We start from the raw sequence: 25,071 nt of genomic DNA, 5'->3' as shown, positions 1-25,071 counted from the left end.
GACAGAGTGGTTGAGAAATCCGGTCTTCTGCTCTGCCAGGAGCCATAACAATGGGATGGCTGCAGGCCCCCCAAAGTTGCTGCATGCTTACCAGTATAGTCCACTGGGTTTTCATTCTTTGGTTTCTTGGGCATCTTAGAAGGCAGAGGGTCCATACCCAGGACTTTATGGAGCTGGCCAAAAGCAGCGAGTCGCAACGCATGCTAGAGAAGGGGAAGAGGACACTGACCCTGCTGCCCTGTGCTCACCGCCAAGTGGTGTGTGCTCACTAATGCCTTCTGTAAGGGGGCAGGAGCTCAGTGGGTTGCTAGTGGTCTCCCCTACAACAGCAAGGGGTCCCCCAACAGCCAGGGAAAGCCTGACTGCTAGGGCCCAGCCTTGCTGTGGTGGAAGACCAGCCTGTGACCACCCCCCTTGAGAGGAATACAGGAGATCCCAACCTGGGGACTGGTTGCCACACGGAGCCACGTGGTGGGCCTGCAGGGGAAGAACCCCTGGAACAGTCCACACAGCAAACATATCTCCTCGCTGAACTCGGTGTCTGAAAATAGCACTCGAGCAGACTGAGGGGGCAGACGACAACCACGCATGGCGCCCGGGGAAAGAAGCAGCCCAGATTGGGGCGCCCTGTATCAGACACAATCCCTTTGCCTTCAGTCCCCAACCTGAGCCTACACATCCAGTGGCTACCCTGAGAATACCCAGTAATGGAACTGGAAGCCAGTGATTAAAGACTGGGTAGGGCTCACGTTTGCAATGGCGATGACTATACCTGCGCACTCTGTGTGATATCTTCCCGTTGCTGTCTGTCTAGATGCCCAATAGCATCAGTGGCTTCTTTTTCACAAGGGTCATAAATGCCAGAACCATCTGAAGGCAGGAAACAAGGAAGATATGCAGAGGATTATCCTTTAACATCTCTGAAGAGTTGTGCTGGCTGAGGGAATCAGGTGCGTTACCCCCCCGCACCCCATCCACACCCAGCTCTGGAAAACACGCTGAGCTAGGTGACCCACTCAGCGTCCAGCCCTTGAGAGAAATAATCCACATGTGTCTCAGAGCAAGAAATTCACGTGGGAGTGGGTCACCACTGCCCCCGGATCCGCCCTCTAAATCACAGCTGCGGACCCGGCACAGGGCTGGATATGATGGTGCAAGAGGGTAGTCACATGCTTCAGCCCTAGGGGGTGGACACGGAGCTGCTGCTGCCCTAACCCATTCAGTGGACCAGCATGGAACCGGCCTCAGGGCCTCAATCCTGTCCTTTCCCTGCAACTGGCAAAGCAGAAGGCCCCAACCTGGCATCACGATTCCGGACGCCAGGCACTCCAGCACTCTTCGGAGGGCCTCGCCGGCACCCATGGGTCTGTTGGCTGTGCCGATGGATTTCTCACAGAGAAGCTCCAGAGGCTGAAAGGTAAGAGTGACAGTTAGCCACACGGCAGAATGGGTCAGCAAACTTTCCCCTAAGGGTCAAATGCTAAATATTTCAGGCTGTATATTATCTAAGTACCCGTATTTCAAATGTAACCATTAAGAATTACGAAAACCATTCTTAGGTGTGGACTGTAAAAACAGGCAAGTGACGAGAACTGCAAGTGGATTGTACTTGGCTGGCCCCTGTCCAAGAGCATCTACAGAAAGCATCTTCTTTACAGAGTAAACTGCATGGTACTGAGTGTGTGATGCCTGGCTACATCCTCCACAGAGGGTCCTTGCCCAGGGTGTGCCACATAGCGCTGCTCAACAAGCAGCTCTGCCGGGGACATATTCACCACACCCCAAAGGGCCCACTCCTGCCCAGTAACCACAGAGTATTCCTGAGATTAGGAGGTTGTGGGGGGAGGGGGGAGACTCTGACTGAGCATGATCCTTGGGTGGTAAGAGCTAGAGGGTGCCCTTACCCATCCTCTGAGGGGACCCCAGGTGGGCACACGTGTACACAGGTCTCTCAGAACCCGGATGACAATGACACAGGACTTCAGCCCATTGGCTCTGGCCTAGAGAACAAATCACAGGCTCTTTACACACAGGCATCTCCCTGAACCCAAGGCAAACATGAAACAAGTCTCACAGTGCTACTTTTGTCAAGGGTAAATGGTAAATGTTCACAACCGTTACGAGTGTGGTGAGCAGCGATCTCACCACATGTACAAGAATAAGATTACTCTTAGTACAAAGCAGCAGCAGCAGCAGCCCGCCTACACAGTTACGAGCTTCCTCTGGGGATGTCAAATTGGGGTATGTGTGCTCCTTTAGCAACTGCACAGCCACAGGTGCTAAGTTCGGCACGGCTATCTTCAATGTTAAAGAAATCTTATTGTGAAAGTTAGCCAAGTTAAAACTTAGGAATTCTCTACCGAAAGACAAATAGAAGAACAAAATGCAAACCTGGAACCACTTGGCGTGTCGGAGGGACGCCAAGGCAGCAAGGCATTTCTGCCTGTCCAGAACGTCCGGGGGATCGTTGACTGATAGCGTTTCTATTCATGGATGGAATAAGAAGACAAGGTACAGTTTGACCAAGGGGTTTCTGTCAGGTGGGAAGGGGATGTGGCAGTTTCCTAAAGGGCAGCTGAGGCTCCTAAAGAGTCTGTCTCCACCCTTGACCAGGGAAGGAGGGGCTAGAGTGCATTTGACTCTCCCAAGAGCAAATCTTCAAAACTGGAGGCCCCCATCAAAAAGGAAAAAGGAAAAACGAAAAAAAAGAAAAAAAAAAAAAGGAAAAAAGAAAAAAATGGAAACAAAAACAAAATTGGGAAGTTACTCCAAAAGGAATCATCCCATGGAGGACGTGACAGATAGGCAAATCCTATCTTCTGACAGACTGTGACCTTGCTTCTTCCCCACATTCTCCCAAGGAATTAGCTGGGCTAAAAAAAAGGTCAATGGGGGGAGAAAAAAAAAAAGTGTGTGTGTGTGTTTGTGTGTGGGAGGGGGGAGTGGAAAGAAACTCCCTGCTTCCTACCGCAGCCATAAGGTATCTGCAGCAAAGGGGCCACCTCCGCCCACAGGCTCGACTGCCTTAGCCCCCAGCCCTTGACAGAGAGAGTCCTGTTGGTCAAAGGTCCAGAGTCCCTAAGTTGCTAAGCTAGAAGGGCCTTGGTAGTCACAATCAGGCGTCAGAACTACAGGCAGTGAATAGAACGGTAATAAGGGATCAGTCAGCCTGTGCTGCCACAGAACCAAAGCAATTTGCCTTTTCGGCCATTTTTTTTTAAGTCAGGGATCTGGATGAGGCCTGTTACCATTGCTTTACACAGTGAGATCTGTGAGGAGAAAACATCCACACAGAAGAGAAACATGAGGGGGCCCAGGTGGATTTTGACACTTTGCATTTCAATCCCTGTGGCTAATAAAAAGTGGCCACTGAAGACGACAAACGAATACACCCTCAGTTCTGCAGCAACACAAGCTGTCTGCACAGCTCCAACATGATGCTCACACCAAACCATCTGGTCACCTTCTACTGAAAATCTTCTATCTTAAAAACCACAAAAGCACCAGGGACACACTTTTTCAAGGCCAGAAAACGGCTCAACAGAAAAACAAGTGTAACGCTTATGAGAACATTCAAAGATTAAGATCAACAAAAGGCGTGGTGCAATCCCCAATGAAAAGTGCTACTCACTTTTAGTGCAAACATGATGTTAAACTACCGTGTACTCAATCCAAATGGGAAATGGGATCTCAGAATAAAGGTGCTTGATCTACACCAAGAGCCCTTTTTCAAGGCAGTCTAAAACTGAATAGCACGTTTGAACAGTGAGGGAACACCAAGTTTCCAGAGCCCTGCGGCCATTAGCCTCCCTACCTCCAGCTAATACTTTCTCCATTTCTTCTCTGACAACAGGGGATGTAAGGTGGATGGTCAGGGACAATGGAGGCTCTTTCGTATTTTTAATCACAATCGCAGCATCATCGACAGATTGGAGTATTTCATACTTGTCTTCTGTAACAGCCTAAAAAAGAAAATACAACTTTCAAACACCCTTTCTCTTCAGCACAAGCCACAACTCAATTTAGACTCGCCATTTACTACAGGAGATCAACCATGTCTTGGGATGTGGTGGGACCCAAGTGCCCCCATCTAGGCTGTCAGAACCACCCTCTTGCAGGGCCACTGTTTAGCCATTTTCTTGGTACTCCTAAGAGGAGGTAGCTACACACAGAGAGAAGTGACTTCCATGGGGAGCTTTACACTGGAATGGGCCCTGGGAGAAGGAGACGTGGATCTGAATCCTCATCTGGCCACTTAATAGTTGTCTAACTTTGGACAAATCACTTAATCTCATGAGGCTTGAGTTTTCTGATCTGTGAAACAGGCTTACTGACAGAACCTACACCAAAGGCTGTAAGATTAAATTGAATAAAAGAGTGGGAAGGACAGTGCCCACCACAGAGTAAGCATGCAGCCAATGGTTTCACCACACTGGGATAAGCAGCCACTGGACTGTGGAATGAAAACTGTGACAAATAGTTTGTATCACATCGTGGATATAAAAGAATGTATTTACTACCAGTGGTGAAATAATCTGGAAAAAGACTGTGGTGATAATTGCACAACATGATGAACGTAGTCAATGTCACTGAATTACACAAGCAAAAAAAGTTGAATCACAAAATGATTTGTTACATATATTTTTATCACAATTAAAAATAAATATGCTACAAATCCATGTCTAAAAGAATGTTCACAACAATCCAGTTTTTGCTTTTATCTTCATATGACTTGATGAAGAAAATTTAAGCATTTATTTTTCCAAGGGAAAACAGTAAATATCACATTGAGGGAGAGGCAGGAAGGACAAACACACTTCTGAAAATTACAGGTGTCCCAACCTTAGTACTCCTAATATTCTGGGCTGGCTACTTCTTTGAGGTGGCTCTACGTAGGCACCATAGAACATGCACCACAATCTCTGGCCTCTAGCCATAATACTAGTAGGCCCCTCCTAATAGTGACAATAAACATTTAAAAACATTTCCATCAACTTAATTTTCTTCAACTCATACACTTTTCATAGTCAAGAATAAAGTTACTTACCGGTAACATATTTCAGGGCTTCACCTTAAATACTCAAAATTCATCATCACTCAGTCAATTGTGACCCATAGTGACCCTATCTACAACAGAATGAAACGCTGCCCAGTCCTTTTCCAGTAATACATCAGACAGTGGTTCACTGCATTCATAAGGTTCTCACTGGGCAATTCTTTGAGAAGTGGATGGCCCTTTCCTTCTTCCAAGTCTGCCTTAGTCCGGAAGCCCTGCTGAAACCTGTGACCCTCCTGATATTTGAAATATTGGTGGCACAGCCTCTAGCCTTACAGCAACACACAAGCCACCACAGTTCGACAAACTGATAGATGAGTGGTGGTCACCTTAGCTCCTCAATATTATCTACTATACATGTAATAAAATACATAGTGTGTGTATGTGTGTGTATACATATAAACACATACATATATATAACACACACATATATATAGAACAAAAGTTTATGGCTTTCTCACTTAGGAATGAGATTTATGGCTAGTTTTTACTTTTGTTTTGCTTATCCTACACCTAAATCTCAGATGAGGAGGTAGCATGCAGGGGTTAATTTGTGAAGATTCTAAAGCCTCAGAACTCACCCACCAGGGACCCTGGGACCAAGTCTGCAACCTGGAGCTTCCTGCACCTCAGTCACATCACCCATAATACCGTAATGATAAAACTCATACCACACAGGGTTGTGATGAGGATGACTAATATACGTAAAGGGTATGCCCAGCACCTAGCACAGTAAATGCTTAATAAATGGCAGAGGCTCCAGTCTACGCAGAGATGCCTCAGAAGAAGGTACTCATGATCTACATCTGAAAACCCAGCCACTGAAAATCCTACGCAGCACAGTTCTACTCTGACACATGTGGGGTAGCCATGAGTCAGAACTGACTGGACAGTAAATGGTTTATTATTAATACTTTTGTAATAAAACAACTAAGTTGGTCTTTAAAAGTTTTTTTTTTTTTTTCTTCAGGCCTGGGGTTGAACTCAATTCTGGGGCTTCCAGCCAAACAGACAGGCATGTAAGGCGAACATTTACACCAGGTAGGTGCGTCCTTAGGACAGCCAATCATGGGAGATCGGAAGGGCAGTATTTGCACAGGGAGACAGCTCAGAGGACAGGTACGCATAGGAAAGAAGGACATAGGGAAAAGGTAACCACAGGGAGGAAGTTGGAAGAAAGCTGTCACATTATGGGAATTGCAACCAATGTCATGAAACAAAATGTGTATGAACTACTACTGTACAGAATATTAATTTGCTTTGTAATCTTTCACCCAAATCACATTTGAAAAAAAAAATTATGTTCATGAACAGGTTTGGATCAGAAAGGAAGAGGTAATCACTGCACTATCAGCTGAGTCTGGATGTGACTTCATGCTCCGTAAACTCAATCTTGGGCAGCCCTAGGACAGTGCAGCCTGGTGCATGGCAGACACAGGTCATCACTGGCTGGCAGAGTGGCTGGGTGTTATTGTAGCTACAGTCACTCACCACAGAATCTCAGTGGCTCTACGGCAGCACCTGTCAGCTACCTAATGTGAAGGTACAAAGCATAGCAGGTGCAGGCATGAGTCTGGAATGTGCCTCTTGGTGCAGGGCATAGGCTGGGTATTTCTTCCTCTGCCCCACATCCTCAAGGAGCACGCTACCCCCCGCCTAGTGGAGGCAGTCACACTCACAGCAAGCTGGATGGCCAGGTTGTCAGCCACCTTGTCCAGGAGGGCAGTGGTCGGCTTCTCCTTACATAACAGCACCAGCTCCAGATCCAAGTCCCCCTTGAGCAGAAGACCCTTTGCCACCAGGCCAACACGCATCACACCCCGCAGGGTCCTGGTCATGTGCTCTGTCTTCTGTTCCCTGAAGGACAGAGACACACAGCACAGGATAGTTCAGTCTGGCCAGAAGAGACCTCAGGAAAGACAGGTTTATCTTAGAGAAGAGAGGCATAAAACCTCAGACTTACCCAGCCCCTTCTTTGGTCTCATCCTCTGGGGGCACATCCATGTTCTCAGACTCGGCATTCTCGCTGCTCCCTTTCTCCTGCTCGTCTATCCAGTCTGACACAGCTTTGAGAGCCCGCTCAGTGTGGGACACCATGTTCTGAACAGCCTCTAGTTCCTCTTGGGTTGGATAAACGGAAGAATGTTTAGCCATCACATGGCGGTCATCATTCACAAAAATTCGCACCGGACGCTGAAATGGGAAAACTAAGTTAAAAACAGCTGAAAAAGACCAAGTAATGCACCATCTATAAGCTACACAATTCAGAATCACGCTATACCTTCATGTAAAAATAAGACTATGTAAACACAACTCAAGATATAAAAAGTTCGACAACCAAACTTAACTGTTCTCTCTGGGCAGTGGGAGGAATAGGGATTGACTTTTTATATTATGAGTTTTTACTATATATATTTTATAATTCAAAAAGCCTAACGGAGCAGAAATAGCAACAAAGCTCGGTCCACAGCAGGCGGAGTGTGGGATGCACCGGGGCAGCTGGCTCCAGGCACCTGACTGCCCTCCCTTCGCAGTCCTTCATCTCCTTTCCCCTCCCTGCACAGCCGCCCTCCCTCACAGTCCTTCACTCTGCGCCTGAGCCGGCACCCGCCTTGTGCCGCCTCCCCGCAAGCCGCTCCTCTTCGCTCAAGGCACACAGGGTGCCCCCACGAGCCCGGCGGGTGAGTCCCCATAGCCTGGAGGAGGGGGGCCAGGACTTCGGGGGGGGGAAAGTCTAATGAAAAATAGTAATAATAGAATTAAATGCTTGGGGAAATGCTGCAAGAATCGCTGTGCACGAATGAAGAAACAGCATCTGTGATTTTAAAAAGAAAATTTTCTTACCATTTTTGCTTCTTTTTCTGTAGTGTCTGGAAACCAAATTTTTGCTTATCTTTTCAAATTGTAACAGATTTCCTTGATGTTATCAACACTTCAACTATCTATAAGATCAGAAAATCTTTTTAGTTTCAAATATTTCATAGACTGATTAATTTTAGCAACCAGATAGCCACCAGTATGAAACACCTCAGTGCTGCCCCATTAAGGTGCCCCACAACACAGGACACATCCTTATTTCCAAGTAACCACTGCTAAGCCAAGGCACTAAACTACTAATTATGAAATTCCCTTAAAAATGAAATCAGTTAGTTTCTCAAAGCCAGACCTGACTTCAGGTCACACTCAAGCGATTTTTACTTTCTTTTCCATATTGTTTCATCATTTCTTTATATAAAAGTTGGCTTTTATAAACACAAAATTAAAGATATTAACAAAGTCTCTAAAAAATTATATAGCCAGAAATATTCATCAAATTCTTGGTGTCTGGAGAAGGCGCTCTGGCTCTTGAGGGTAAAGAGCTGGAAGAAAGGTAGGAAACAATTCTGAAAAAGGCTTCTGCAAAATGGATAAAGCAAAAACCTTCTGATAAGCTAACTTCCCATGAGTCAGCCAGACACTACCACTGGGTGCAACCATGAAGAGGCTGAGACAACTAAAGTGCACAACACAACACTTCAGGACAACCCTAACTGTAATTACAATTCTGGCCTCTAAATAACATGCTGACTACAACCTACTCAATTCCCACTCTGTGAAAACAGTCTGGTCCATAATCTTGCAAATGAGTTTAAAAAAAAAAAAAATCAGCAGCATAATACACAACAGCTGAATCCAGCCATTCTACTAAAAGAGCTAGCCCCTCCACCCCTTCCATCTAACTTAAGAGCCAGTCCAGAGACTTAACACTAGAAAGGCATATGCTTCAAGGATAAACTCTTACATGATTGGTCAAAACAAGAATTTCCCCCCAATGCTTCAGGGCTACTGGGCAATTTTAGTTGCAAATTTAGAAGTTCCAAAGTTGATTTAAAACTTAAGGATGGAACGGAGGTGAGCCCCTTGCAGAGCTAGGCAGCGGGCAGGCTAAGGTCAGAGGCTTCTTGGTAGTGGAGGGAGCAGGGGGACAGAAAGCTGAATAAACCAGCCTTGCCTTCAGCTGCTGGCTTCCCCAGGCACTTCTGGGCATGGAACCCTGCTCACTCAGCTACTAGCAATGTACTCTTGGACAAGTTTCCTTTTACAAGGTGGAAGAAGGCCCTCTCCTTTGCAAGGGGACTATGAAAGTGAAATAAGTCAACTTATAAACAAGCACATAGCGGGAATACCAAACCCTGCAATGAACGCAGTGCCTGCTTTAACAGATCTACAGCATCAAACTGTGGTGATGGGGGCTAAGTTACCATGATATAGGTAGGCAAAAAGTGAATCTTGTATCAGGAATTATCAGCCAGGCAGCTAGGAACAAATGATACTGTGGCTATGTTTTAAAAGGTCATCTATCTTTTCCATACCTTACATTAAGTATTTATGGCTGAAAGTACATGCCTGGTATTTGCTCTAACATACTCCAGTGGGGGTGCAGAAGAGAAAGGATGAAACAAGATTGCAAACTGTTGATAGCTGTGAGGCTGGGTGATGGATGTACTGGGATTCAGTGGTACATATTTGAAACTGCCCTTCATAGTTTTTTTTCTAATGCATTTACAGAAGTACAGCTATGGTAGACAATCTAAACATTAACAAAGTTCAGGAAATCCAATTCTAAATTGACAAGAACCATGCCGCCCAGCAATCAGTTTTCTGACTGGCACAGGAAATAACTCTTGTACTGTATGATAAGGAGTCAATTGTAGCTACTATTGCAAGCCCCAGGTTATACATCCTGACCAGTCTCATCCCATCTATGCATCAACCTGATAATGAAAGTTGATCTTTAAAATCATATTTATTTATTCAACAAGTATTTTAGCATGTAACCCTTCTGTGCCACACGCTGGCTAGATGCTGGGGACAGTGATGGACAAGGTAGACAAGTTCCATTTCCACAGACTCGACCATCTAGTACACCCTGAAGGAGAAATACCTTCCTTCCCTTCCAAGTCCAACAATGCCATGTGCCAATGATTTCTTACAGGCTTATCAACCCCTTCATCTCAAATTCCTTTCACTAAAAGTATCAAATGCAGAGATTTATAAGTAAAATAAAGGTTGTTATGGATTGAATTGTGTGTCCCCAAAATACATGCTGAATTTCTGGTCCCTGTACCTTTGGATGTGGTCCTACTTGGAAAAGTTTTTTTTTTTTTTTTTTTTTTTAATGTTAACGAGGCTACCAGTATACGGTGGATCCTATCATTTTTCAGTTACAAAATGACCAGAATAGACACAGACACAAACACACGGTGAAGACAAGCACCCTGTGAGGATCACGTACAAGCCAAGGGGACACCCAGGGCTAATGATAAGAGAATAAACAACACTGAATTGGACTTATAGCCTCCAGAACTATGAGAAAACAAATTTCTGTTCTTTAAAGCCAGCTATTTCTGATATTTGTTTCACAGTAGCACTAGGTAACTAAGACAATATTAAACCAAGGTTCCAAGTCGCTAAGACTTTTTCATTAAGGCTTCTGTAGAACTGGTATTGTCTAAAAATCTATCAAAAGGAGTTCTTAGAGAAATGGTTGATTTGACACCTAAAACAGAAAATATACCAAGTCAGCATGCATCACCATTGCAGCACCAGAAAGCAAGGAAGCTCTCAAAGACAAACACAGGATTGTGAGGGTTTCCACTGGCTACATTTAAGACAGTATCTCAAAACTGGGACAATGTAAGGAAAACAATAATGATTCCACCTATAAGAAGGTCTAGAACAAGTAAAACCAATCAATGATGGGGGGAGGGGTACACATGATACAGACCAGTGGTTTCCTCTAGGGGATGGTGACAGGGTCACCTGGGAAGGGCACAAGGAAACGTTCCAGGGTGATTATCATGGCCTCCATCTTGATAGTGGTGAGGTGTGTGCAGTGATCAAAACACATACTTCAAAATAAAAAAGAACTGTAACTAATACTGAACGCTAGTTAATATTTAGGAGTCCTTGAATGGCACAAATGGTTAAGCACTCTACTAACTAGGTTGGTGGTTCAAACCCACCTAAAGGCACCTCAGAAGAAGGGCCTGGTGATCTGCTTCCTAAAAACTCAGCAGTGAAAATCCGACGGAGCAATTCTACTCTGCACATATGGGGTTGTCATAAATTAGAATCCACAAGAAGGCAGCTAACAACACTTAACATTTAGAGGGATGTGAGTTTGAGGGAAGAATGCAACTTTGTGTTACTTTGAAATGAATCATAAAACATGAAAAGGATACATATGATGATTCCAACAATGACATTGAAAAGGCAAAATTTATATAAGCAGTAAAAAAAAAAAAAAAAAATCAGTGAGGGGCCTGGGGGGGATGAACAGGTACAGCACAAGGGGTTTTGGAGGCAATGAGAACTTACTTTGTATGATATAGTGGACCCAGGCATTTGTCAAAATCCATACTTCACATAATCTATGGACTTTACAATGTGTCAATAATGGTTTACTAATCACAACAGATGTACCACACTAAAACAGGCTATCAACATGAGAAACTGCAGGGCAGGAAGAGGTATATGGGAAACCTCTTTACTTCCTGTGGAATTTTTTTGTAAAACTAAAACTGCTCTAAAATATAAAATGTATTGGGGGGAAAAAAAAGGCAGACTGACAGATGGATAGATACATGAAACAAAAGTATAAACAAATGTTAATGGCAGAATCTAGGTTATATATACAGGTGTTCACCACAAACTTTCATCACCTTTTCCGTATGCTTAAAAATATTTTTATAATAAAATGCTGCAAAAATATAGCTGTAACTGATTTAACACATTAAATTTATAAAAATCCACAAGTCCATAAACTTAGTTTTCAAAAAACTATTTTGCCACCATTGGAGCCATCATCCCAACACTTTACTCTAAATCGTTCAGAGTAAAACAATTTACTCTGTAGTAGGTGGCCTACTAAAAATATCACCTGAAAAATAAAAGTCTGGATTAGAAAACCATTCTTCTGCTCCTGGGGAATAAGACATTCATGGCATCAAAATATCACCCCATTAAGAAGTCAAGGACATACACACACACCAAAAACATTTGTCTGCACACAAACATCCCACATGTAGATTTCCATAGGGACCCCAACAAGGGGCCCACAGGGCTCAAGCTAGCTCTTCCTCCTACATTTTGCCAGTCTGCAGTTCATTCATCTAAAAGCTTTCTTCCTTAGAGTAGCCCAGAGCGATGCCTCCCAATTTGGTGGACAAAGCCAAGTAAGAGTACCTACCAATTATCTGAACTAAAACAAATGTTTGAAAACAATGACTGAAGTCAATGGTCCTTCCCAGGGCAACAAAAATGGCCTCATTTATCTCTATGTGAATTCCAGATTTGTCATCCAAGCCAGCCTCTCTGAAGCCAGCCCTCCCCTCTTGAATGCCAAAAAAAATCCAGCACATTAACTGACCCAGGGGTCTTCTGGGTGAGCAGAAAGCTCCTTTTCAAGAGCCTTTCCAGTGAGGAACATACTAGTAAGAAACCCATACCACCTATGTATAGCAACAATCACAACTTGATTTAAACTTGGGCACAAATGAAGCCAGGTATTTACCAGCCTTGTCTCTCTAAAAAGAAACCGAGGAGGATACAGGTAGAAAATGAAATATACGGATTTAAACATGAACTATGTGTGGTTTGGGATGTTCTGACACATAGGATCAGGTTTCTGTCCTTTTTTGGTCCCTGAAACCAGCCTACCCACAGCATGCAGTTACAGAAGCTTAAACCACACACGATATGTTTGAGGTGTGATGACCATCTTTCAGATCTCTCACTAATTATGAGATTCATGACACTTGCTGTTGGTAAAGAAAGATACAGGCACAGTGGTGACCTTCTAACAGGGACAGCCCCATCCATCTATCTTCCAGGGTAAACAGGGATTACATGAAACACGTGCAGGTGGTTGACCTGTTGTAGGGTATTTCAGTTAGTCCTACAGCTCTCCCCACAACTCTCAGGAATGGTCCTAAGGCTGGAATTCAGCTTTGAAATTCACAGTGCTGCATGCAACCCAGCGCCCCTGGCTTCCTGACTAGAGCTATCCTATCTAGAGTTATGAAGTGAAAAGACTCCACAACCTTCTTATAGATTCACACCATCAGGACACACTGAAGGGAACTGACACAGCAACCCAGTCAAAAGATGCCAATCTAAAATATGGTTATTAATGCCATGCTGAGCAATTTAAAAATCCAACAAAAATCTAGAGTCTAGGGCACTGATTGCCAGTTTTGTTTCCTGAACAGTATTTTCACTGATTCTTGAGATGCCCAAGTTAGAAACATTTTCACAAATAATCTTCAATTTAAAGGACTGTCCACTGTCCTTTGCTTTAAGTTAATTTTTTCTTATATTTTTAGTGTTAAGATGTTCTTCCTTCCTTATGAAAGGATGGAAATGGTATAATTACTTAAATATTTTACTTGACAAAAAAGTTGGCAAGTATAGGTTGTTTCCAAAATGCTTCTGAAATTCCCACTGCTTTGGGAGACTCGGGGACCACTGGTACTGTGGAGTATCCTCTGGCCTTGGAGACAGAAACGCTAGGTTTGTGCCTGGGCCCTCTAATGTGGCAGCTGTGGGATCTTAAGGCCAATCACTTAAGCTTTCAGAGCTGGGTCAAAAATGAGGATGAAAACACTACTTTTACCTCAGAGTTGCAGACAGTTAAGACTAAAGGAGACAACAGAGGGAAATGCCTTAAAAACTATAAAAGTACAAAGACAATGTATTAAAGGAGTCATTTTAACTACTCTTAGATGAACCAATGTCAACAGCAGGACCCAGCAGTGTTTTGTTCTGTTGCACATGGAGTCACGATGAGCGGGAATGACTCCACGGCACCCACCAGATAAGCCAAAGGAACGTATTTTCACTTCGGCTTGTGAGAGAACATAAAACCAAACCAAACCCACTGCCATAGAGTCGATTCCAACTCACAGTGACCCCCCCATTGTTTTTCCAAGGCGGTAAATCTTTATGGACAAGACTGCCTGCTCTTTCTTCCTTCCTCCTTCCCTTGAATTGCCAGCCTTCTGGTTAACTATCAAATCCCTTAGGCACTGCAACACAGTATCACAGGAAAATGTTTAGCTCTTCAGGTAGCAACCAGGGGATGAGGGAAACAAACTCATGACATCTTCCCACATGTCCAATTTATCCCATGAGGAGGTCTAGGATTTTCATTCTCTCTCTTTTTTTTTTTTAAACTTGTGTGCAATTTAATTTTGAGTTTACACCTCCCAAGTGTTTCTTTCTAGTTTAAAATAATAATAAATTCACAATCAGTTCAAGGGACTAGCAGACCATGCAATCCTCAGCCTATATGACCATGAGACCAGAAGAACTAGATGATGCCCAGCTATCATCATCAACCTCTTGGAGGAGGACTGGTGCAGGAGATTCTGGCTAGAGTGGGAGAACAATGTGGAATAAAACTCATTCATTAAAAAAAATAATAAAAAAAAAAAGACCAGGTATGCTGGCCTGATATAGCCTGGTGAAACTCCTGAAAATACGGCCCCTAGGAGCTCTGATGGAGTAGTACCTAAGGCATTTGACTGTTAATGAGAAGGCTGGAGGTACAACCCACCAGCCACTCCTCGGAAGGAGTGGGCAATCTACTTCCGTAGTGATACTGCCTCAGAAACCCAAGGAGGGGTCACTGTGAGTCAGACCCAACTGGATAGCAGCACATTGTGTTGCTGTAGGTACCCTTCAGGTCAGGAACTGAACTCACTCCTGTGGCTTCCAGCCAAACACAAGAGAGGTATATAAGGTGAACATTTACATCAGGTGTTGTCATGTCCCGTCGAGTCAGACTCAACTCATAGCTCCTTGGGTTTCCAAGGCAGTACCACGACAGAAGTAGATTGCCCAACATTCCTTCTGAAGAGTAGCTGGTGGGTTTGAACCACCAGCCTCCTGGTTAGCTGTCAAGTGTCTTAGGCACTATGCTACCAGAGCTCACATCAGGTAGATACTCTTTTTTTTTTTTTTTTTTAATTGTGATTTGGGTGAAAGTTTACAGAGCAAATTAACTTTCCATACATCAGCTCACATATACTTTGTCTCATGACAGTGGCTACAATTTCCCACAATGCAACAGCTCCCCTCCCACTTCCTCCCCATAGTTACCTCCTCCCTGTGTCCTTCCCTCCATGCACTCCTGCCCCCTGAGCTATCTCCCTGTGCATACACAGCCCTCCTATTCTCCATCATGACTGATCTCTCCAAGGAGTATATCTGCAAATGTTCACCTCATATGCTTGTCTTTTGTTTGACTGGAAGCCACAGGAGTGGGTTCAACTTCAGACCTGAAGGGCAGCTAGGGGCCATTGTCTCAGTGGTTCCATCAGGCTCTATCAGACCAAACAAACTTGGTCCCTTTATTTTTCCAAAAATGATTTTGAGTTTTGTTCCACCTTGCTCTCCCACTCTATCCAGGATCTCCTACACAGATCCCCCTCTGAGTGGCTGACAGTGGTAGCCAGGCACCATCTAGTTCTTCTGGTCTCACAGTCATACAGGCTGTGGATCACATGGTATACCAGTCAGCTGGACTAATTGTTTCCAAGAATCTTTGGTTTTCTTCATTCTTCTTTGCTCTGGACGAGGAGAGGCTCATCGTTACATCTAGCTGCTTTGCAAGCTTTTAAGGTCCCAGTCACTACTCGCCAAAGTAGGATGCAGAACAATGTTTTGTGTAGTATGTTATGCCAATTGAGCTTGATGTCCCCTACAACTATGGTCCTGAGCCCACAGGTCCTTCTGGGTAGCTAGCTGTGGCCAAGAAGTGATCACAACCTTGCTCCTTGTCAGCTCTACTATATATGTGGGAATTCTTACAGAACATAGCAATATACTTGTAGAAACATTGTCTGCCAACCCCATACATGGTCATGAGCACACTCCCCCCTGCATAAACATACTTAATAGTTTAGCCTGTTTACCCATCTATCCAGGGAGCTCTGGTAGCATAGTGGCTAAGACACTTGCCTGCTAACCAGACGGCTGGCAGTTCAAACCCACCAGCCACTCCTCGGAAGGAAGGTTGGGCAATCCTACTTCTGTAGTGATACTGCCTCGGAAACCCAAGGAGGGGTCGCTATGAGTCGGGTATGACTCGACAGCACATAACAACAACAACAACAACCCATCTATCCACCCATATATCCATGTTTGCCTTCACTGACAGTGCAGTACTGTATGTGCAAAAGGGTTCATCTTTGTTGTCTGTACCTCTCATGTACCTCTCTATGTCTTCTCATTCCTCGATGCTACCATGTTGATCTCTTAACATTTGGTACATTGGTAGATAAACTCGTAAGGAGCTCTGGTGGTACAGTGCCTAAGGCATTTGACTGCTAACCAGAAGGTTGGCAGTTCAAACCCACCAGTCACTCTGCGGAGGAAGACTGGGCAATCTACCTCTGTAAAGATTTACTGTCTCGGAAACCCAACGGGGGTCACTATGAGTCGGAATTGACTCAATGGCAGTGGGTTTGGTTTTGGTAGATACACATGTTGGAGCAATCAATCATGGGAGAACAGAAGGGCAGTATTTGCACAGGGAGACAACTTAGCAGGGAGGGCATGGGGCCGACAACCAGGAGTGCATGGGAAGGAAGGACACAGGGAAGAGGTAACTACAGGGAGGAAGTGGGAAGAGAGCTGTTACATTGTGGGGATTGCAGTCAATGTCATGAAACAAAATGAGTACAAACTGCTCTATGAAAAAAGAATTTGCTCTGTAAACCTTCACCCAAATCAAAATAAAAAAATTTAAAACTAACAAAAATTTAAATAATAAAATAATAAATATTTTAAAAACCCTATCCCCAAGAACATTAAATATTAACACGCTGACACATGAACTGTTTTAATAGGTAAAGGTGCTTTTTTTAAAATTAAACTTCACTTTGAGATAATTCTAGATTCACATGCAGTCACAGGAAATATGACAGACAGATCCTATGTACCCTTTACCCATGGTAACAGCTTTCAAAAATACAGTACAAGTACACACAACTGGAAAAAATGAGATGGAAGAAAAGCTAACTTTGACTTCTTCAATGTCATAAGCTAACTAGTGCTGAAGTGATTATTCTCCCCACTCAACCACGCTCCCTTCTGTAAGAATCCTAGAGTACCAGAAAAAAAAAAAAATCAAGCAAACTACAGTGCAATATCACAATCAGGTCACTGTCACTCATACAGTCAAGACACAGTCCCATCACCAAAAAGATTCCCCTCCCAGTGCCCTTTTACATTCATACTGCCTCCCAAACTCCTCCTAACCCCAATCACTAATCCACTCACCATTTCTGTAATTTTGTCATTTCAAGAACACTAGTTCTTGAAATGGAAGGAGCCCTGGTGGCATAGTGGTTAAAGTGCTTCAGCTGCTAACTGAAAAGTCAGCAGGTGGAACCCATCACCCCCTCTGCAGGAGAAAGGTAAGGCAGTCTGCTTCTATAAAGATTATAGCCTTGGAAACCCCATGGGGGCAGTCCTACTCAGTCTTAACAGGATTAGGCTTAGGCCTAAGACTCAGAAGTCACTCCACGGCAATGGATTTGGTCCTATACAGTGTGTAACTTTTTGTAATTGGCTTTACTCAGCACAACTACCTCAATATTTATCCAAGTTGTTGTGTGCATCAATAGTTCCTTTTTGTTGCTAAGTAGTACCCATAATAAGGAGTTCTGGTAGTGTAGTGCCTAAGGCACTTGACTGCTAACCAGAAGGCTGGTGGTTCAATCCCACCAGCCACTCCTCAGAAGGAAGATGGGGCAATCTACTTCCGTAGTGATACTGCCTCGGAAACCCAAGGAGGGGTCGCTGTGAGTCGGGGCCAACTCGCCAGCACGTAACACCACCACCACCACAACATCCCCATGATATGGATGTACCACCATTTGTTTAACCACTCACCCACTAAAGGTTATCTGCACTGTTTGTGGTTTCTAGTTTTTATGAGTAAGATACCAGGACCACTTGTATACAGGTTTTTACATGAAAAAAATGTTCATTTCTTGGGGATAAAAATACCCAAGAGTGAAACTGCTAGTTCATATAGTAGTTACATGTTTACATTCTTTTCAATCTTTCTTTTGTGTTGTTGCTGAGAATATACACAGCAAAACATACACCAATTCAACAGTTTCCATTTAGTACATTTGGGTTATACAACCATTCATTCTCAACCCTCCTTTTCTGAGTTGTTCCTCCTCCATTAATGTAAACTCACTTGCCCCCTAGGGTTCGTATCTAAACTTTCAAGTGGCTGCTGTCACTTTGGTTCCATGTACATAGTTCTTAAAAGTGCAGGATGCTCAAGGCAGACTTTCTTTTTTTAACAGTTCAGCTAAAATTATAGTGGTTTTAAAAAGTCTTCAGGAGAATTTCTGGTTTAAGGTTTAAAGATTATCTTAGGGCAATAGTTTCAGGGTTCATCCAACCTTCATGGCTTCTAGGAAGTCTGGACTTCACAAGACTTTGAAATTCTGTTCCTTATTTTCCCCCTTTTGACCTACTATAGAACTTATGATCAAAATGTTCAAAAATGGTAGCCAGGCACCACTCAGTTTTTCTGGTTTCATGGCAAAGGATGACTGTTTAGTTTTACAAGAAATCCCAAACTATCTTCCACAACTGAAGCTTTGAGTTTTTTAAAAAAAAATGAGCAACTTCACTAAAACTGATTCCACTCACCTTCTCTCCTCTCCTATCATTTTACATACCCAACTTTGCAAAGCTGGGTCATCAAGGAGCCCCCTCATTACGCAGCCCCAAAATCTACCATGTTAACTGGTCAGCCATTCTTCATTCCCTCCTTCAAGGATTATACACAGCTCACTCACTTGACAAATATTTAAGTGCCACCATGACACCATGCGCCACAGGGTTGGGCTAGTTATTTCTACGCTGTTGATATTTAGAATTTTTTTCCCTCAGTATTGTAAATACAAAGCAAGGATCATTAAAATGGGAAAAAAAAAAAAAGTCTAACGTACTGAGAAGCAAACCTAACTTGCAACATTTCATTCATAAACATACACACTGGGATAAGAAAGTAGTTCAAAAGCAAGCACAGAAAAGCAAATGGCCTGAAAGATTAATCCCCAAGTAAGACCTTATCTTTAAACTTGAACTACAATCCTAATGAAAACAATAATAAAGATGTCTGTCTGATTAGAACCTTAAAGAAAAATTAACATGGATCACAAATTGCCAATATAACCATTTCCTATTAATCAGTCACCTAAGATATAATCTGGAGCAAAACTACACATTCTAATAAAAAGGATGCACATTCAATTTTGTGACTAAATAATCCTTGGACATCTTATGTAGGCTCTCCCCCTCTCCCCAAAAAAACTGGGCCTTAGATAGTAATTTCATTTTCAAGTTCTTCATTATGTGGACATGTACTATGAGAAGACAAATTAAATTTCAACTGGACATCACTTTCACAAGACAGCTGAAAATAGGAGATGTTAAGATTCTATTTGACTTTCTGATTGACATTTACAATGTAAGATGCGGTCTTGGAAAAATCTCACAGATATTTAACAGATCACAAAAATAAGACACAATTTTTTAAAATGTTTCCTCTGATAAGTAATAAAGCAGAGATAACCTAGTTGTCTCAAACAAAATCATCAGATGCTGCAGCAGAAAACTGAAGTCAGCCTCATACCCTCAAGACACCAACCCCTTTCACTAACTTTATGTAAACTCCACTCAAACCACTGTCTGCCTCTAATTCCAAACCCTTCTACTGGAAATAGAAATCAAATCTTTCTCTGCCAGGACTTCGCTAAAATGAAAACCACCATAAATATGTCATTGTTAGCTGCCACCATGCTGGCCCCCAACTCATCGTGATCTCACACACAATGAACTAAATGCTGCCAGGTCCCATGCCATCCCCATGGTCGGCTACAGAGCAGACCACTGTGATCCATAGCTTCCATGCACTGATTTTCAGGAAGTAGATCACCAGGCCTTTCTTCCTACACTGAAACCTGCTCAGCATCACAGCAACATCCAAGCGTCCAATGACAGCTGGGTGGGTGGGTGGTGGTGCACCTGCGGTACATCAGCAGGACTCGAATTCAGGTATCCCACACAGAAGGCAAGAATTCTTCAGTGAACCACCACTGCCCCCAAAATACAGAGCCTGCTGAGAGCAGTAATTCAAGGTACCAATTGCTCTCCATTCACTAGGAGCACCAAAGGAAAGAGGGCCAGGACTTGGTGGAGGAAATGGAATATGTGTCTAATGGCCTCTATGAACTGCCTCCTTTGCCAAGAGACCAGAAGAATGGATGGTGCCTGGCTACCAATACCGAATTTTTAGATCAGGGATTCTACAGAAGAATGTAAAACAGAGTTTCAAATTTTCATGAAATCCAGACTTTCTGGAGCTACTGAGGCTGTATGACCCTCAAAACTACTACCCTGAGGAAACCTTGAACTGAAACCATCCCCTGAAGTCATCTTTGAACAAATAATAGTTTAGCCTAATTACAAAAAACGAATGTCTGCATTAAGCATTCTATCCTTTTAAAGAATTATCTACATGTGACCAAACTGACAACAGCAACTTAAAAGGACAGGAGAGAAGCTTTAGGGACAGTCAGTCTGTGTTGATGGTGAAATAGTTTGAAGAAGGTTATGGAGAAAGGAACCATAACTTGAGAGTGTAACCCGTGTCACTGAATTGTGCAGGAAAAAATTGTTGACCTGATACATGTGTTTTGTTGTACGTATTTTTCACCAAATTTTCCTTTTTTTTTTTTTTAAATTGTGATTTGGGTGAAGATTTATAGAGTAAATTCACTTTCCATACAGCAGTTCACATATACTTTGTCTCATGTCATTGACCACACTTTACCCCAATGCAGCAGCTTCCCTCCCACTTCCTCCCCATAGTTACCTCTTCCCAGTGTCCATCCCTCCATACACTCCTGCCTCCTGAGCTGTCTCCCTGTGCATAAGCAGCCCATCTTTCTCCCATGATTATTCTCTCCAAGGAGTGTATCTACTTGAGGTAAATGTTCAACTCATGTCTGTATTTTATTTGGCTGGAAACCACAGGTGTGGGTTCAATTCCAGACCTGAAAGGCAGCTAGGGGCCATAGTCTCAGTAGTTCCACCAGGTCTATTGGAACAAATTTTTCTTTATACAATGTAACAAATACAGAGAGCCTGTTGTTTTTGTTGTTATGTGCCTTCCAGGCAGACCTGACTCACAGAGAGCCTAGAAAATCCTAACTACTACAACATTGAAGAGGTCAAAATCAAAGCAAGATTTAAGTAAGATGTCACAACTTGATAGGCCATACATACACTCTAGTACTATGTGGTGATATGCCGTTTACACAGCTTTCAAAATTGCACAAGGTCAATCAACTTAATGACAAAATGTACCAGATGGTGAGTCCAAGGAGGTGTAAATCCAGGTTTCTTAGGCAAAGAAATCATTCCTCTGAGCCATAAAAGATGAAATCAGGAGGAAATAGAAAGGAGGTTGAAAGAGATAAGAGGGAACTGTCCCAGTCCAAACACAACTTCCAAAGCTTTTTTCAAAAGTAAAAACATTTCCAACCCCCACATCTTGCTAAAACCTAAAGACAGACAAGATGTTGCCTAACATTCACCCAGAAGAGGGAGGAGGTCAACTTGTAAGGCTTTTTCTCACCACCAGCTCCAGCTATCCCTACCTGGAAACCTTAACCAGGTGAACACTCACAAGAGCACCATATATTTGTGAGATCAAAATATTAGCAGCTATCCGTGCGAATGTAGTATGTGACAGAAAAATTAGAGTCTTAGATTGCTTACTCCCAGAAATACGGTACTTTAAAAAACTCTAAATAAGGAGCTAAGGAATTTCTGCCTGCAGGCATTAGACAAGTTCAGTCAGGAAAAACAATACTGCAAACAATTAGACACCTCTGTTTCAGAAAGAAAGTGATTCCCTGGCTTATCCACGATCCAGGAGCACAGGGAACCTGATAATGCAGTGGCCAAACCTTGCAATACCACTCAGCCTCCAAGCTAAACTAGAGGGCCTGCACAGATTCCAGGCACAAACCCTAGGGACCAGTGACAGCCCACACCGCCAAGACACCTGTCAGGAGCAAAGACTACAGGAGTACCTGCCAGTGCCCCAGAGGCCTTCTTTTCCCTCTTCCAGCTCTGCATGAGTCTATGGTTCCCACAGTTCATTCACAGCCCAGGCGGTTGCTGTAACATCATCCCACAAGACCACACACAAAGCAGAGTGGCAGCATCATGTGCAATCCGTGGGGATTCCGGATCACGAACACCTATGCAATGGAAAGCTTACAGTCCTAATGTGAATCCTAACTTCAGGTGGCATCTCACATTTATTCATGAACCCCAAATAGGCTATCAGACCACTCACTTCTAAAGCAAGGGAGGATCCTAAGGATTCACGTCACAATCAAGAAGACAGGCTTGTCACCGAAATCAGTGCTTCCTCCTTGGCCTATCGTGTCCCCTCAGCAGAATCCCAAGCAACTTTCTATCAGTTTTGGAACATAGGGGGAGATGGCTCAACTGGACATCACTTTCACAAGACATCTGAAAATAGATGTTAAGATTCTGTTTGACTCTGATTGGCATTTACAATGTAAACTGCGGTCTTGGAAAAATCTCACAGATATTTAACATCACAAAAATGACAGACAATTTTTTAAAATGTTTACTCTGATAAGGCTCCCTTACAAACACCTATGCACCCCGCTTTAGCTGTTATTTCTGTAAAGCATCACAGAGAGGCAGTGGCTCACTCTAAGTAATAAAGCAGAGATAACGTAGTGTTAACTCTCCATGTTCAGACAGTGCATAGGGGAAGAGCATACACTGATTACCGTTCACCTCAAGTAACTAAATCATCCAGGCAGAGGATTAACCCGCGCACAACCTCGATGGCAACCTCAAAAATCTCAATCACTAAACTACTTGAAAAAATATAAACAAAAGGTTTCACACCCCCAAGTTTGGGTTCCAACACTGGAAGACATATTGAAGGTTACTGGGCACCCCAAATATCGCACCAGATTACCCGTGTTTGGAAAGAAACACAACCTAAGCAATCTTGGAAAAAGTCAGTATCACAGAAACAGCTAAACTAAGTTAAGAGAAAGCTTAAACCCTCCTGCATTTGGATCCTGACCAGGGGGAGGCCTAGATCAACAGAGATTTGGAAATCTCAAGAACCCACAAAAGCCTCATGGCGAGTCTGCGTGGGGACAGGTACCAGGGAGGAGGTACGACTCCCCGAGTCCAGTGAGGACAATGGAGGCAGCTCTGCCCGCCTCGGGAACCTGGGACCCTCCTGAAAACCGGGGCGGGAAGGGGACAAAGAGGAGGAGGAGGTGAGCAGGGGGGTCGCCCCCACCGCGCGGGCTGGGATGCTCCACGCTGGAGGGGGGTGTGTGCTCCTGGCACGTGCGCGCGTGCGCGTAGGGAGCCGCAACAGACAAAGCCCGGTCCAGGGGAAGGCGGCGGCCGGAGACCCGGTGCGCGCGCACCCCCCGCGCGAGGCACCGCCGCCGGCCGAGGGGCCGTGAGATGGGGAGGACGGATGCGCGCGCACTGGGCCCTCGCCGCCGCCGCCGCCGCCATTTTGTTTCCTCGGCACAATGGGGGAGAGTAACGGCCGAGCGCGGGAGCGAGGCAAACAAGGGAGAAATGGGCCAAGCGCCAAAGCGAGGGAACCAGGCGGCCCAGGCGGAGGCAGGGGACGCGGGGCGCCTCAAGCCCTGTCAACGCGACCCCCAAGCCGGGCCCGCGCTAAGAGGGAAGGAGGGCGGGGGAGGGGCAGAGGCGGGAGCGGGCCCAGCCGCCGCCACATTGGCGCTTACCTCGTCGGCGTCCTTTTCCCCCGACCGCAACCACCGCCACCCTCCTGCCACAGCCCCCCGGGGTCTCCCTCCAAAAGCCACGCGGTGCGCGCCGGGCTGCTGAGTCCAACTGCAATGGCGAGAAGAGGAGGAGGAGGAGCCGGGGCCGGGGGCGAGCGAGCGGGCGCGCGCGCGCGCCGGGGAGGTGCGGGAGCACGTGACTGGCCGGAGTCCCGCCCCCTAGCCGTCGCGTTGCCGTTCGACGCAGGCCCAGGGCAGAAGGAGGGAGGTGCCAAGAGAGGAGGGGGGAGGGGTGTCTTAGCCATGTGACATGGGCGTATGTGGTGCGTAACTGGTCACGTGGCACCAGCACATATTTCTTTCCTCTGGTTGTCTTTGCCTGATCATGTGACGGTGGCGATGTCCTGGTCCTCCTCGGCCACGTGACGTAGACTTTTGCTCATTCCTTTTGTTGTATTGGTCTCCCTGCGTCATGTGACGAGATAGCTGCTCTTATTTTAATGGCGGCTTTTTGGCGGCTGTTACCACGTGACTCGGGCACGGGCAAGAGGCGGAGCCACCCTGAGAATACGAGTTGCACGCCTGCGCAGCCGCCATCTTACACCTGTTGCTATGAGTACGTTGGCGGAAATGCTTTTGCAAGTCTGGCGCGTGAGTGTTCTGTTAGTAACGGGATCTAGGTCGAGGAGGATCAGTTTCCACTGGAGACTGCTCGGTGGGGCTTTTTCCTCCTTATTTGTATCTCCCCCAAGAGACCGAGGTGCATGCTCTAGGGACGGCCGGACTGAGCCCTTACTACTCTTCATGCCCGGGACCGGGGCGCTCACTCGCCCCGGATCTTTGGGCCCGCAATGCTTCCCTGGTGGAGCCAGGCTGGTCGGGATGTCCAGTCCTCCTTTCACAGATGGGAAAACTAAGACATGTTCGTGGGAGAGACGGGTTTGAAGACTTTCGGCAGCAGCTTTAAGCTTATAAGTAAAAGCATACGGAGACGCGCCTTATCTTTGCAAAGCCGGTTTCATTGAATCCTCCCGCGCTCCTTTTGAGATCCAGTGTACATAGTTTGTACTTAAAGTAATCCCGCGCCCATCCAGTGTCAGAGTC

The 25,071-nt window shown here is 44.8% G+C and overlaps 1 protein-coding gene across 1 annotated transcript in view; it reads right to left on the bottom strand.

Annotated features, from left to right (window-relative positions):
* Window positions 1–24,564, bottom strand: part of ILF3 (interleukin enhancer binding factor 3) — a 32,789-nt gene extending 8,225 nt beyond the window's left edge. Inside the window, exons 1-12 of the mRNA XM_042782645.1 lie at window positions 24,539–24,564; window positions 23,968–24,076; window positions 23,375–23,865; window positions 7,668–7,752; window positions 7,020–7,249; window positions 6,736–6,913; window positions 3,815–3,962; window positions 2,392–2,483; window positions 1,905–2,000; window positions 1,299–1,410; window positions 773–870; window positions 92–203 (exon numbers count right to left, since the gene is read on the bottom strand). Of these exons, the coding sequence (XP_042638579.1) occupies window positions 92–203; window positions 773–870; window positions 1,299–1,410; window positions 1,905–2,000; window positions 2,392–2,483; window positions 3,815–3,962; window positions 6,736–6,913; window positions 7,020–7,249; window positions 7,668–7,752; window positions 23,375–23,865; window positions 23,968–24,076; window positions 24,539–24,564 (1,777 nt within the window). The remainder of the gene's footprint in view (window positions 1–91; window positions 204–772; window positions 871–1,298; window positions 1,411–1,904; window positions 2,001–2,391; window positions 2,484–3,814; window positions 3,963–6,735; window positions 6,914–7,019; window positions 7,250–7,667; window positions 7,753–23,374; window positions 23,866–23,967; window positions 24,077–24,538) is intronic.
* Between the last annotated feature and the right edge of the window lie 507 nt (window positions 24,565–25,071).

This window comes from Orycteropus afer, unplaced genomic scaffold (assembly GCF_000298275.1).
Source record: "Orycteropus afer afer isolate SDZICR_OR568_19922 unplaced genomic scaffold, OryAfe1.0 scaffold00402, whole genome shotgun sequence".
Taxonomy (NCBI): domain Eukaryota; kingdom Metazoa; phylum Chordata; class Mammalia; order Tubulidentata; family Orycteropodidae; genus Orycteropus; species Orycteropus afer.
Note: the sequence above shows the minus strand (reverse complement) of the source record. Positions and strands in the feature narration are given on the sequence as shown.